This window comes from Hakea prostrata, chromosome 6, assembly GCF_041222555.1.
Source record: "Hakea prostrata isolate BN-2017 chromosome 6, UWA_Hpros_2, whole genome shotgun sequence".
Classification (NCBI taxonomy): Eukaryota; Viridiplantae; Streptophyta; class Magnoliopsida; order Proteales; family Proteaceae; genus Hakea; species Hakea prostrata.
This window is the reverse complement of record NC_142605.1, coordinates 15,780,653-15,796,701: the sequence shown is the minus strand read 5'-3', so window position 1 is coordinate 15,796,701 and position 16,049 is coordinate 15,780,653. Positions and strand designations below refer to the sequence as shown.

Below are 16,049 nucleotides of genomic sequence, written 5' to 3'. Positions count from 1 at the left end.
TCCATGTTTTAATCTAATAGCAGCCACCCAAATCCCATTGATAAACACACTCCATCACTCCACATTCAGTTTACTTGCTTCTTAATCTAGCTAATTAATTTAAACCTAATATATAAGTTTAGAACCACTTATATTTTCTTCCTCTTCTCAGCTTTATTTTAATATCAATTCACTTTCACTATTGAAAAATGTATTTAATTCTACTTCACTTTCAATTCAAGAAGGCTTAAATGTCAAAAAGAAAATTGTCATTTGAACCAAGAATATTGATATAATGTATGACTTCTAGAAACCTATTAGAATACCAGACAACATAATTTAATAATATAAAATATTTATTTTATGTTAAGTTTAAAAAAATTTAATGTAGACATTTATTTTTATTTGGACCATGACCTTTTCTAATTGTTTTTCTTGAATTTTCTTTCAATTTGTATTGGGTCCCTTTATTTCTTTCTATGCTTTATTAAAAAGGCAAAAGAAAATGCAAAAAAAATTAAACCCTTTCTAACATTAAAAAGAAAAAAAATAAAAGACAATAGGGAACCAGTTAGCTAGTGAGAATGGCTATTGCTTTTAAGGTTGTTGAACAATGAAAAGTAAACACTGAGAAAACGACAAGGTAAATTGGTGGGCCTTGGGGGCTCTAACGTTTCACATGGACCCCCAAGTCCTAATCAATCTCTTATTTACACCAAAGCTCCCTCGTCTGCAAGGTCAGGATTCATGCTCGCTAACGGTCCTATTTAAGTAATGGGCCTTTTCTCATTTGGTCCGTTCACTTTTTGGACTACCTTTGCAATCCCTTTTGCTTTTTATTGGACCTAGCCAGTTAGGAGTCCGGATCACCTCCGTGTCAGGGGAGAATAGTGTGCTCCCTTTCACACTTTACAACCGTATAACTAAAGGTGGGGCTCACATGTGAATATTGAAAAATAATCAAAAGCAGAAATCCTTGTGGGTCCCATGTGGGGTCAACACCCTACTGTGTGATTGTAAAGCGTCTGAATTCCCCTAACACTTTTGAGCCACACAATAGGAAGTAGGACCCACCTATAAATATTGAAAAAATCAAGAGTATTTTTTACGTATGGGTCCTCTTAGTTGACCAAAAAACTAATGTTGGGTCCCTTAGTGTAATATATTACATGTGGGTCCCAACCACACTAACGCTATTAGCCGCCGTTAAGTAAATTCAAATTCAAATTTCGCGAGAGCAAAATATTCTTTAGATTATTTAATACATTGTGTTATATATATATTGATTACTTATTGTAAAAAACTAAAGGGCATTTCAATCATAACATGATGTATTAAATAATCTAAGAAGTATTTTGGTCCCTCCAGCTTTGCATTTTGAACATACTTAATAGTAGCTAACAACGTTAGTTTGGTTGAGACCCACAACGTAATATATTGTATTAAAGGGACCCAACACTAGTTTTTGATCCATTAAAGGGATCCACATGTAAAAAAATCACTCCCTACTATGTGGTTCAAAGGTGTTAGAGAGTCACATCGTTCTCCCCTAACAAAGAGGTGATCTAGACTCCTGGCTAATCTAATGCTTTTCCTCCCTCTTTTTAACGTTTTTTTTTTTCTAAAAAATCATTCTGACTTGTGCTTTTCTAGAATTTAGTTCTAATTAAGATCACCAAAGTTGTCCTATTCTTTGTAGTTTTCATAGATAGGTCATAGGAGATGGGCTTAAATGATATTGCTAAGTTATTGTTGTTATCTAAGTGCTAGATATGCTCCATTTTCTGGTACAAGTTCTCTTTTGATCTCTGCAACTGAAAGAGAACCTTTCAAGTTTTCATCTATTGCGAGGGTTCACGTCGTCTCTCCCTCTTTCCGTTTTTCTGTTTTTTCAAGGTTCCGAGTGTCAAAAAAAAAAAAATAACGCTGACAGGATGATGGTTGATGCATGTCTTGGGCGAGTTTTCTGTGGTTTTGGTGTTCTTTTGGGTTCGTTTTCTGTTGCTACGCTGGTCTTCTAGGTTGCAGGCTCATGCCGGGAGTTCGGAGACATGTTCGGGTGTTTTTTGCCTCAACATCGGAGTTGGCGCCTTTGTGGCGTGTTCTGTCTTCGTTTTGGTGGCGTGCGCTATTGTGGCCTTTGGGGCGTGTGGTTTGTATGCCCTTATGGCGTTTTTGGTCTTTCCCTATGAGGCGTGTGGATTGTAAGCCCTTGGGGCGTGTGGTTTGTATGCCCTTGTGGCATTTTCGGTCTTTCCCTATGAGGCGTGTGGATTGTAAGCCCTTAGGGCGTGTGGTATGTATGCCCTTGGGGCATGTTTTTGTCTGCATTGGTGTCCCCCTTTGTGGTGTGTCTTTGCAGGCGATGGTGGTGGTTATGTTTATCATCTCCATTAGGTTTTTCTGACTTTGTGGTTGTCACAACCAGTTTCTGAGGGTTTATTGGGCTCGGCCTATCCCTTAGTTTCTTGTTTTTTCTTTTTGTTCGGTGTTTGTGTCTGTGTTTTATTTTAATTATGAATGCAATGTTTGAATGTTTGACCAAAAAAAAAACCTTTCAAGTTCAACTGCTATAGAGAAGACAACCAAGACAGAGTAAGTTTGTTGACGTTTCTTGGCCTTTACCCATTTTTAAGTAGTTAATTCCTAGCTTGGAAGAGTTATTATTGACCACTGAAATTAGAAGAGATCGAAAACACCTCAAAGAATAAAGATAAAGAGAAAAGTTCAAAACAAAATCCACATACATCATTTACACTTCTTACCATTAGACTTAAGCTGAGTGATGAGGGAAGATCAAAACAAAATCTACATTGCATCATCTAGAAAATGATATGATTTTTCTTCGATAGGAATTCATACAATCTTGTAATATGTCTCTCATATGAGACCGCCAATCTTGTTTTTCTTTTAACTATGGGATTTCATTCAATGGAGAAAACTTACACAACCCATGAGCGTCATTAAAATGTAGAACTAAAAAATCATAATAATAAAAATATTTGATTTTTTTCTTCTGAATAAAACCACGATTATGAAGAAAGAAACTTCCTTTCATTGTATAAAATCATTTTAAATAGGGAAATTATCAGTAAATTATCCTCTAAAATTAATGCTATAAGTTATCCAAGTTATTTGGTCTTAAACGAAACGTCTTACGCTTGATTGTTCCTCTGTCTGCTAGCGTTACAGGCTTCCTCTCCCGATGATATATCCTCACAAAGTTTAGGAGATATTATCCATGAATAGTATTGTTAAACTTGGGATGTGGATTGATATTGGAAACGAATAAACAAAAACTAATTGAGACTAAAGGTGTTAATAATTGTAAGTCTAACTTATAAATGCGATAACTCAAGTGATGACATCAATGCTAGGGGTTCATGCAAGGAGTGGCAACCTCACTATTAATCGTTGATCTTCAATTGAATTGGATTGATGAGCTCATTTCCGATTCTCGCTACAACAACAAAAAAAGCCATAAATTTCATCGCAACTCAATTAGTAATGAACAAGAACACGTTTTTAAGAAAGAAGTTGTGGATTCGACTCTCTCTAATATTATATGTAAACCCTAATTCCCTATATATAAAAATCACCTAGTACTATTAAAAAAAAAACACCATAAATTACGGATTCAGGCTTGTTCGCACTGGAATCATCCATGAATTCTTATTTAAAAGCCTAGCATAGGTTTCTCTGTACCTTCACCTCCTGCATGGTAAGACCTGAAACTTTTGAGATTAAAAAAAATAATAATAAAAAAAAGCCGGTTTAAAAGATAAGAAGGGTTAAGAATGATAGACCTCCATGGCTCCAATTCTCTAGAATATCGCTGATCTGCTAGGTATAGGGCGCGTCTTCGTGTACTTGGCCATCTTCCTCCCAATGATCATCGACTCCCTCGACTATCAATCCACTGTCGATCCCTCACTTCATAGGATGAAACTGATCAACGACGTAAAGACATGTCCAATCTTCAAACTTTGACAGGAGAACTGAGAAAGATCACCGAGAAGATTAAAGCTAGACATCAATACTAAGAAAACCTAAGATTTTAGGATTATTTATAACAGATTTAGAATAGTGAGAGAGAGAGAGAGAGAGAGAGAGAGAGAGAGAGAGAGAGAGAGAGAAGAGAGTTTCCTGGTTTTAAGGCAAATGAGAACATCTGCTTCTCCAGTCTGAAACTCAACTCTGCTAGAATGTACGTAGGATTCTGTTAAGGGTACCTAATGTACGTAATATTCTTTTTAATTTATAGGGGTAGTTAAGTAATATCGTTTTCCAAGACTCGAACTGACAACAGATCGGACCAATCAGATCCCAAGTTAGAGAATTCTTATCAGGCGGGGGTAGTTGAGTAATTTCGAAGAGATTAGTCATACATACTGATACCAGAATATTTAATATAAGAGGATATCTAGCAGAGGGAAAATATATGGGAATGACTTTGATTTTATTCAAGAGAGTCGTGCCAGTCTAGTGCAGTGTGCTATACAGAGAGCAATTCATACAAATAATAATCAAAGGAGGCCATGCCATGTTTATTCAATCACTTCTAATCATCAATGGGGTTTCTAGGGTCTCTGATTCCTGTAATTTCACTAATTCTGGGCAGCAGCACAGCCTTTGTAGGAGTAGTAGGAGGAACCCTATCTACTGATAACTGTCCAAAAGCTCGTTGTGCCTCTGTGATTTCATCATCATCATCATCTTCTGCTATATATATATATATATATATATATATATATATATATATATATATATGCTCTCTGAATCAGTGATAGTCCAAGAAATCCTCCTGTTGCTTCTCTGACTTCATCGTCTAATCCGTCAGTGTCCGAAAATCCAGCAATCAATGGCTCTCCATGGTCCATGGCTGCAGTTGAGGCCACAAGAAGTTGATCCAATGATAAGACTTATAGCAGTATAATAGACTGTTAAAGCATACATCAACAAATCAGGAATAAAAACCGATACTAAATGAAAATACAGTTTTAACAACTTTTCCTACCTAGCTAGACGAAGAAGACTCTACTCTCTCACCCAAAACCTAAGGCAAAAACACAAATCTCACAATGACCTAACGGAAAAACAATCATACCTTCCCATGGCATTGTAAACTTTTGAAAGGTTCCGACCGGCAATGAGTGAATTTGCATGATAAGGACCAAGTGATGCAACAATTATGTTCCTGGCTTTTATAAACATATTCTCAGCCATCTGAGTCATGCCCAACTCCAAATATACAGCACCCAAATTGTTGTAGACATATCCCAGTTCAATGTATTTTGGACCAAAGCACTGCAGCAAAATCTCTGATGCTCTTGTAAAGGGGATTATTGACTTGAATGCCTTTTTTGTCAACATAAATAACCAGCCTATTCTTAGATAAACATTGCATGTTGACATTTGTGATCGTGGAATCTTCTTAAGTATTGTCAGACATCTTTCTAATGGTAATATTGCAGTTTCAAACTCATTCATCATTTCATAAATCATTGAACTATGCATGTAAGCATGAAAACTAACCATAGAGGAACTGTCTTCCCTGTCAAGATTTCTGCATGCTCTATCAAGGCAAAACTTGGAATGCCCAAATTTTTTCTGATAACAAAAGGCACTTGCCATTAAGTTCAACACAAGAGCTGCAGTTTCACCCGCTATGTCCTTCTGTTTCAAGATATTTTGTAGGGTATTGATTGCTTCATCATATTTCCCGAATTTAGTATATGCAACAGCAGCATGATATTCTTCACCGAGTTTATTATAAGTACGGCGATAATCTGGTTGATCCTCTAGAATCTTACTGGAGATTTCAGTTTGCTCTCTTGCTTTATCATGTTCTTCCAACCCAGTATAGATATGCCCAAGGAGACGCCTATCGTATGCAATCTCCAATGAATTGTTCCCTTCATGAACCATATGAATCTTTATTGCCTTCAAACAGAAGGGCAGAGCGTCCTTGAATTTCATAATCTTCAGATATTTTTCTGCCACTGTCTTGTTCATGTTTCCGACCATCCTGCTTTCTTGCCCTAAAGCCATCCCTACCAATTCCATACCCTTGATAGTATTGCGAATAGCTTCTTCGCTTCTTCCCATTACAGTGTTGGTCTTGAACAATCCGTGGAGAAGTACAAAAAGAACACGCCTGACAAAATCAACATTGACACCCTCTTCTTCCAACTTGGTGAGTATGGTATGAGCTCTGTCTAGGTATCCTAAGCTCTCATTAAACCTTTGCAGGTTGAAGCTCGCACTACCCATTACATGTAAAGTCAAGGCGACTGGTAGAGGAGCTTTATTGTCCTTTTCCAAGATCTCCAAAACTCTCTCTCCAAAATTCAGAAGTCTCATGTACAGATCTTCCTGGCCCTTACTTTCTTGGTCCCGTTCAAGGCTTGCCTTCAAGAAGTTCAGAAAGAAGTCATCTTGACCAAAAGCAGATGCCATGTCCTTAAAAGCTTTGAAGATCTCTTCAAGTGTCGTTGCAGAAGCGAAACCTTCTTCCATTTCGGATTTCTGCTTCATTTTTCAGTCTGTCGGACTAAATAAGGCAATACTTCTGTGTCCAAGAAGTTATCAAGATTTCGATCTCCGCAATTAGTTCCGTGTCGGAAGAAGATGAGAACCTCTTCTTCACTGTGAATAGCAAGATGGGATGCTCTCACTCTCACTTTGCTCAACGCGATTTCTTCATTTGCAAACAAATGGAATGGATCAGGTTTAAACAACGGAGAATCAGTTAATTTAATAGGAAATGTAATTGTAAAAAACAGACATAAGTGTAAAATGTGGAGAGAGAGAGAGAGAGACGTGAAGAAATCAAGAAACGTAGTTGCAGATATGTTGACTCGACTCTCGAGCATAAATTGTCCTTCAGCAGTCTTTTCAGGAGATATTTCACATTTTCAAAATTAAACCCCTCCCACGAACTATATTCCAATTCCACCCTCTCTTTATTTTCAAAATTGTCTCCCATATAATTTTTAAATTACACTCGTACCCCAACACCGCCGGATCCTGTTTGTCCTCGATCACCCAGAGCAGTATGAGTACGATCACCTCCTTCTACCTAGAAGGCTAGAACTACATTCTAATTCCACCCTCTCTTTAATTTCTTATCACATATTTTGTGTGGAGTTAAAAAAATAAAATTAACGGGAGGGATCATTAGTAGGTCCCACACAAGATGTGACGAAAAAAGACATCAATGGAGCAATCCCGACGGAGAGGTGATCCGAACTTGAATAGTATAGTCCATTACTACTCAAAGGCTCTGGGAGCTTTGTTCCTTAGTAGCCTTTTGTACTTCTTGTCCTTCTTCAATGAAATCTTGATTAGATCATCCAAGGTTTAAAGTATGGTTCTTTATCGTATCATATTGACCGATAAGTATTGGTATCACAAATCTGCGATACGATATAGTTCAATACGTATCTAAACTTTTGTTTTTTCAAATCGTCTCTCACATCTCTCAGGGTATCGGCTGATACATATGCCGATACAATACGATACATAGTGATACAATGAGATATACAATGATACATACCCATAATTAAGTATTGATCCATCTTAAAAGAAAGGAAAAACTTGGTCTCGTAACAAGCTGTAGACTCTTGCATTTCTTACTATTTATAACTAGCTCGCCCATTGACACTAAATCTTGTACATTGGGAGAAGTTTCATGAATTTGCATATCTCAAAACTTAGGGGAACTTAATGTTCAGACTGAAGAATGTGTTATATCGAAAGAACATCTTCTAAACCCCTTAGGTCTTGGAAATACACTAGAAGATGCATTTGGCACCAATTCGAGCAAAGATGTAAGATGAAAACTTGAATCTTTGAAGGCATTAACCACTTTAGGGCAATCTACAAGCCATGCGACTAGCAGTTGCAAGATATGGGTTGGACATACGAGCCTCTCAATTGAAAGATGATTTTTTTGTTCTTATGACCATTTTCCTTTTTCTCTAAAGATAGAGTCTATTGTTTTCTATTTAAATTAGATTACTTTAGTATGTATTTGATCATTTATATTATATTATTCACCCATCAATACTTATCTTCAAGATGCTATGAATCGAAACGTTTCTTGAAATCACTTGACCGAAACGCAATACTTTCAACCTTGGGATCATCACTCAATGGGAGGTAATAGGTTGAATTTGTTAAATATTGAAACTATCCAAGTGAAGTGCATTGCCTCTCATGAGGTAAGTCAGAGGTTCTACCACAATTTAGGAAACAAAGAAAATCAACAAAACCACTTGTTACTGTACAAGATTGGTTTGATAGAGATTGCAGATCATCCCAAGTCCGTTAGATTCACTCTTACACAGACTTTAGGGGACTTTTTGATATATTCTAAGAAGACCAACAAGTTGGCTGACTCCCTAATAAAGAGGGCTAGACACTTTGGCCATTATCTAATCATTATTTCTTTGAGGTTGCTTTAGCGTTGGGGTAGCACCGTGCAATTTACGGTTCAAATTAAAAATTCTTGGTCATTATCTAATCCTTGAGAGGTTGCTTCAGTGCTGCGGCAACACTATATACTATAGTTTAAATTGAAACTTGTGGTTGAGGCAAAATCTCGACCACTCGTTTCACTTCATTTCGCATAAATGATTTTTCTTCTTACAAAGTTTAATTGTAAAACGAGTTCATCTTAACCACAAGTTTTAATTTGAACCGTAAACTGCATGCACAACACCCAATTAGAGCTCTTATTTCTTAGGCTCCAGTTTTCGAAAAGTGTTTCATAGGCTATAACTACCACAAGTTTGCCCAACTTTCTACCAAAGAGAAAAGTATTAATCTGAAGTACTTAGTGGGTGGCTTGGAAATTTTTCTATTTTTTTACTTTTTATAATATACTTCCTAAATAAATTACCGCCTCCCCTTACTCTACAAGGAGCTCAACTTCAGTGATGTGCAATCATATTGTGCTGTGATCGGTCAAAATCGAGATCTCGACCATTTGACACATTAATTGCATAGCATCCAAGCAATTTTCTTAGCTACATGCTACATTTGTTTGTCGAGTCATCAATTCTTGACAAACATCTAACCTCATTTATAAATTTTATTTTATTTTTGGTGTGAAAATAAATTGATTTATCCACTACCTTTTTTTTTTTTTTTTTTTTTTTTTTTTTGGCGTAACAATTATCCACTACTCCTCACAAGTGGATAATTGTAAAACATCTCCACGGTCAAGAACCCCAATCCTCTAATTCACCACCAATGGTGCAAAGCCACAGCTGTGAATCTTAATCAGTGAAGCATCTCATAGTAGCTTCGATTAATGGCCGATTTTGTCGGTAGCTTTCTCGATCACCGCTTCTCCAACTACTCCTTGCTTTCTGTTTACATTTCTTGCGACGTTTTTCCAAAATGCTTGGTTGCAGTATAGTTTACTCCACTGATCCGATCTCCGAAGCAACATTCAACTCGCCATTTTTCGCGAAGCAATTTTCGTCATCTACGCCGTCGGCGGAATCTCTCTCTGCCGAGTTTGACCTAGTTTCCACCACTGGTACCTATCATGATTGTTGTCAATACAATGGGGGTATTTTAGTCTTTTCTATTCTATTAGGGTATGGATGTCTTATTGATTTGTTTGAGAGGGTATGAGTCCATTCAGTGTTTTATATATATTCACAAATTTGGGGCTTAGGGTTAGAATACGATTCTCATTCTCTCAATTCGTGTTTTCTCTTAAGCATGGTTGGAGCTCTGCACTTCTGGTTCTGATATGCCCTAGTTTGCTACTGCTTCTTCTTGGCTTGATTTCGCATGGAGGTTTAGAAGCTTTGGCTTCTGATGCGTTGAAGGCACTATTGTTGCTGTTGGTGTTCTTGGTATGCGCATGAAGAGAGGAGTTGATACACTTGGTTACACGTGTTGTTGTTCTATACTGTAGTTTCTCTCTTGGTCCATGTATAGAGTTCAGGTGTTAGAAAGCATTAGGACTGTAACCTTATCTTTGTTATTCGATAGTGCATTACCTAATGAGTTCCCTAACTCATCCTTAGATGTAAGTCCTAATGACCGAACCAAGTAAAATCATTGTGTCGTGTTCTTATTTTCTTTCCTACTATTATTCCGCTGCATATTTAGGTATATTTTCTTAACATTGATTCTCTGAACTGTCTCTTCAATTAATTGGAATTTATTTCTTTTCATTTTTCAAGCAATTGATTGATCACGATCATGTTTAAGATGCATCTTTCGACATGGATATGTTTTTACGCAATTTGTTGCTTATTCATATGGAATTTGGTGGCTTCAGTAGAGTGTCCCAATGGAAGTGTTGTTTTCCGCTTCGGAAGCGCAACATAGAGGAATGAAGACGTCGATGAATCATCGAATGTTAAATATGGAGATTCAGCTCATGATGAGACGGAAACTCAACATACTTTATCTGCCAGTGTTACTATGAAAGAGTATTATTTGAAGACAGGAGTACTAATGGAGCATACGCAAGTAAAGAAGAACTAATGAAAAATGTGGAAATTACTGAAACTAATGAATTTAGTGAAGCTTTGCACGAAGGAATCTCGGGAGATCCGGTGAGTGAACAGGGCATCGGCAAGTCAACTAAGGTAGTTGGTTGCAACGGAGATGGACTAAAATCTGATAGAAAGTTTCCGGAAGATACGGATGAAATAGAGTTATCTGCTTCTCCAGGATCTCACTCGATTTTGAAAGCGGAAAATGAAGAAGCTCGCGAGCAAAAGATTACTGCTGAGGATATGGTACAACCTGTGTACTTGGAGCATGATTTGGTCCTTGACAAACAGGCATTGAGTGATTATGAGCAAAAGCTAATGTTGGGTACGTTAGTGCAATATATTATATGTGGATCCCAACCACACTAACGCCATTAGCCGCCCAAATTTCAAATCCCAATATATATTGATTATTTATTGTTAAAAAACTAAAGGGCATTTCAATCATAAACACGATGTATTAAAAAACCTAAGAAGTATTTTGATCTCTCCAGTTTTGCATTTTGAACATACTTAATATATAATTCACCTTACCATGACAATGGTATGAGAGCCTCAGTTGAGTAGTGTTTTTGGCACACTTTTTAGGGCTTTATTTCGGTTGGCCCTGGTTCTTGGTTTCAAATGCTTATTCCTTTGATTCATGTATTGTAGTGTTATTGAGCATTATATATGGTTTACTGCTCTCGATCAGTTCTAACCAAACCTCATACTAGAGCTTATCAATTATGAAAAATGGATACTCAGGGGTTGGAGTCCCGTGATCCTTTATATCCTCATAAGAAGTTGTGGAGCGTGAGGGTGGATTTGAGGTGATTGGGGAGGATTCCACTCTCAATGCATCTACTAGAAACCTAATGTTGGTTACTAGTCAAGGGGAAAGCTCTAACTTCCCAGATTTGAGGGTTCTTATATGGAATTCTAAGGTTGAAGATATAGAGAAATCTGATGGCAATGGAAAGTTTGCCACATGGAAGAGAAAGGTTACAGCCCTACTGGTTCAACAAAGACTGTTAATACCATTGATAACCCAGATGTTTTCTTTCAAAGCATTGATCCATCTCTGAGGAAGGATCTTCAGAGAATGCTATTGGCTGCAATGCTTTGGAACATCATTGATGGAGTAGTCAAAGGTCATAATGAGAATGATGACATGGCTCTCAAGGTATGGCTTAAACTTAATCAAATGTATTAGAAAAAGAATCTTGGCAATAAGATATATTTGAAAGAGAAATTGTATGACTTCAAAATTGATGCATTTATTAACCTTGATCAAAATTCAGGTAATTTTAAGAAATTAGTTCAAGAATTAACTAATACGAGTACAAAACAGCAAGCTTGATGATCTAGACATATCTTACTAAATTCCTTGCATGATGATTAACTTATTTTAAGAATTCTATTTACTATGCTTGTGAGAATATGTTACTCTTGATTAATGTGATTAATGTATTGAGGCTTTGAACAATAGAGAATCCGAAATTAATTTTGTCCCCTAATAAGTCGGGGGGGGGGGGGGGGGGGGGGGATTTGTTTGTTAATATATAAGAGCAAGAATTATAACAAACAAAATAAACCCAAGTCTAAAGGCAAATTTAATTCTAACAATAAGAATAATCAAAACTATAAATCAGACTCTGGCCTAGGAAATGTTTTTTCTGCAATAAAAAGGCCATTAAAAAAAATTGCTATGATTATAAAAGAAATTAAGAGAGAGGAGAGAGAGAGAGAGAGAGAGAAACCTTCTTTTAGTAATGGTCAAGTGAATTTTTATGAAGTTTTGACTATTTTTGAGAATGATAGAAGTCCTGATTGAGTTCTTGATCCTGGTTGTACTTTCCATATGAGTCCAAAATTTGTATTGGTTTAATTGCTTGATTGAAGATAACGATTGTAAAGTGTTGATGGGTAATAACGATGTTTGGGATGTTGTTGGTGTTGACATTATTAAGTTAGTTGCCCATAACAATTCTATTTTCACTTTGCAAGGTATGAAATATATTATTGATTTGAAGGAAAAAATAAAAACTTGATATCTGTTAGCAACTTGGATAATGATGACTTTGACACTAAAATTGTGAAGGATGTACTTCTTGTTGGTAAGAGATCTCAAGTTACCCTTAAAGGAATAGTTCAGTCAGGCTTGTATGTTTTGGATGGTAAAACATATGTGAATGGTGTCTCTGATGTGTGTTCTTGTCCAGTGATTCTAATTGCACTAGTGTTTTGGCATTGCCAAGTTAGGGCATATTAGCAATAGGGGTATACAAAAATCTTAGGAAATAAGGTTTGTTAGTAAATATAAGGTAAGAATTTAGACTTTTGTGAGTGTTGTGTCTTAGGTAAGCAAGATATGTTGAGTTTCAAAAAAATTTCTCACAATTCTAGTAGTAATTTTAGATTATATACATGTTCATTTATGGGGACCATGACCTGTGAAATCTTATGGATTGAACTCCTATCTTTTAACCTAGTAGATGACTATTCTAGAAAGACTTGGGTCTACTCATTGAAGACCAAGGATGAGACTTATAGAAAATATAAAGAATGGTGTGCATCAGTTGAAAATATGAGTGAGAGAAAAGTTAAGACTTTTAGGACTAATAATGGATTGGAGTTTGTAAATGAGGTTTTTAATGGGTATTATCAAGTTAGGGGAATTCAAAGACATAGGACTATTAGAGCTACTCCACAACAAAACTGCATAGCAGAAAGAAATAATAGAACACCTTCGAGTGAAACTAGGTGTATGCTCATTAGTTGACGGTTATCCAAGGGGTTTTGCAACGATGCTCTTACTAAAGTTGTATACCTAATAAATAGATGTCCTTCTGTTACTGTAGGTTCCAAGTCACCTGAAGAAATGAGGTCGGGTAGATTCCAAAATTTGGAAATCTTAGGAAGTTTGATTGTAAGGCATATGCTCATCAAAGCATAGGCAAGTTAGAACGAAGAAGTAGGGAAATGTACTTTCGGGTTACCCTAAAGATGTTAAAGGTTATAAGCTGTTAGAGAGGATAGTTTTGAGGGGGAAAAGCCCTAGTTAATAGGGATATACTATTTAGGAAAACTCTTCCCTTGCTTGGACATTGTCAATACCAATCTTAGCCCATCATATCAAATATTCACTGACTTCACTCAGTTGAATTAGAACAGGATATATGTGATTCACTTGAAAATTTTTGACCCTTCTTCAAACCAATGTTGGTCTAAAACTAGTTGTACCTAAGCCTATACATAGCTAGAGATAAAGTTAGGAGAAAGATTAGGTCACCCAAGAGGTATTCAGTTAATTTTTCTATTGTAGCTAAAGAGGTAGCATCAAATTTAGAATTTATAGAACCAAGTACCCATAAAGAGGCAATTAAATAGAAAGATAAAGATTTATTGGTTAAAAATTATAAATGTAGAATTGGGTTCAATGGCCAAAAATCAAACTTGGGTGCTTGTTGATAAACCTATGAATCAAAAGCTATTATCTTACAAATGGATTTTCAAAATCAAGGACAATGGAATTAATAACTCCAAGAAATATAAGGCTAGGTTGGTTACTAAAGGGTTTGTGCAAAGAGAGGGATTAGTTTTAATGAGATATTTCCTCATGTGATTAAATATAAGACTACTAGGTTGTTGCTATACTTGGTTTCTCACTCCAATATGCTTTTAAAGCAACTGGATGAAAAAACAGTTTTTTTTTTTTTTCATGGCAATTTAGAAGAAAAGATTTATGTATAACCATTATACGCATTTTAACGCTAGGAAATGAAAATAAAATTTGTCTTCCAATGAAATCCTTGTATAGTCTTAGGTGTTAAGCCCCAAGGCAATCGAGAATAGACCCGGTTGTTCTCTTCATGAATCGAGATTCACCTTTACACTAAAACGGAATCGAGATTTATGGGAGGGGTGAGAAAAAGCATACATTGCCATTCACAAAAATCTGTCGATCAAATAGTTTTTTAGGATGAATCCATAGATTTCATTCCACAACCAAACATCTAATTTTATAAATTATATCTCCATAGATTTGAAATCTATAAATTTGAAATCTCTAGATATTTGAAATCTCCAGACTCATGTAACCAAACAGGCCCTTAAGAGGTTTGACTTCTTTGTGTTGAGAATAGATTTTAAAAGGAAAGCGAGTATGATAGTTGTTTATATTTTATTAATTCAAATGTTGCACCTTTATGTCTATTGTTGCATGTGGATGATATATTGATTTCATGTGTTGATTATAATCAAATTACTAAAATTAAAAGCATATTAAAATCAGAACTTGAAAAGAAAGTACATGGACCAACTAAGAAATTCTAGATACGTGATTGAAGATCATTGAGAATTCAAAATGTTGGATTCTAAGTTAGTTAAAATTCTTTTAACTTTTCTAATGATTAGAGTCCTAAAGATAATTTTGAAATGGCTGAGATGTCTAAGGTTCCTACTCTAGTTTGTTAGGTTCTATTATGTATTCAATGATATATACTAAGCCTGACATTGCTCATATAGTGAGCATTCTTAGATTTATGGCTAATCCTGGTAAGAAGCATTGATTTGGTCTTAAATGGTCGTTAAGATACTTGGAGGAGACTATCAATTAATAATGGTTTAGTGTTTAGGAAAGTATGTGCTAAATTGATTTTAGAAGGATACACTGACTTTGATTATGCTAGTAATAGGGAAAACAAAAAAATCTTTATCTACATGTTTATTTATGCTATCTGGCTGGAATGTTGCCAATGGGATAAACTAGCTAATGGTGTGTTTTTTCAGATTAATTCATTTCCAGTATGTATTGTGTTTGGGGTTGTGGATCACAGGTTTTGCAAGTTCTCTCTCGGTGGTGCTTGATTGATTTGTTGTTGTTCTTCGTTTGTTGCAATCGATTCTTGGAGGTTTGAGATCTCACAATGAGGTGCATATCCGACCAATGCTACGATCGAGTCGAGTATTTTGTGATGTGCGGATACTTTATTATAATAATGCATCGAGCTCCATCTAAGCTCCGGAGGCGTAGGCCCTGTTTTGGCCAAAGTCTCTGCCATCATATCCTCCTTGGGTTCTCCATTCTTGTCTCTGTCTTTCATTCAATCTAGCTCACGAATAGTTCACCTTGCCATAACAATTTCTTTCATTTTCTCTCTATTGTGTATCTTTTCTCCTGGTTCATTGCGTTGGATTGTATACTTTGCAGTATTAATCGCATTTTTACAACAGTTGGTTGGTTTTTTTTTTACTGAAATGAAAAGACCCACCCTGAAAAAAGAAGACAAATGATGCCTCACGTCGTCCTCCGGCAGTCGGCACCGGAAAAAAGAAAATCACCACCCTTTTGTGAATGCAAATGAACTTCAAAAGAGTCTTAACTTTAGAGAGTTCTGGAGTTTGCAATGGCACATGTTGGGATTTCAGAGAGATACAATGATACTCAATGTCAACATTTGGCATCTCTCTCTCTCTCTTGAACCTTTCAAGCTTTCTTCCTTCCCATATGGGATTAGCATAACAAAGACCAACTACTCCCCTAATGAACAAAGCTTTGCT

General features: G+C 36.2%; 1 protein-coding gene across 2 annotated transcripts in view; it reads left to right on the top strand.

Annotated features, from left to right (window-relative positions):
* Positions 1–15,729, top strand: part of LOC149012348 (rho GDP-dissociation inhibitor 1-like) — a 41,289-nt gene extending 25,560 nt beyond the window's left edge. Inside the window, exon 5 of one of the 2 annotated variants that reach the window (XM_089158939.1) lies at positions 15,326–15,729. In XM_089158939.1, coding sequence (XP_089015065.1) covers positions 15,326–15,406 — 81 coding nt within the window. In that variant the 3' untranslated portion in view covers positions 15,407–15,729. Of the gene's footprint in view, positions 1–6,231; positions 7,046–15,325 lie in introns of those variants that run through there. The other variant, XM_089158940.1, reaches the window with a different exon arrangement.
* The last annotated feature ends 320 nt before the right edge of the window (positions 15,730–16,049 follow it).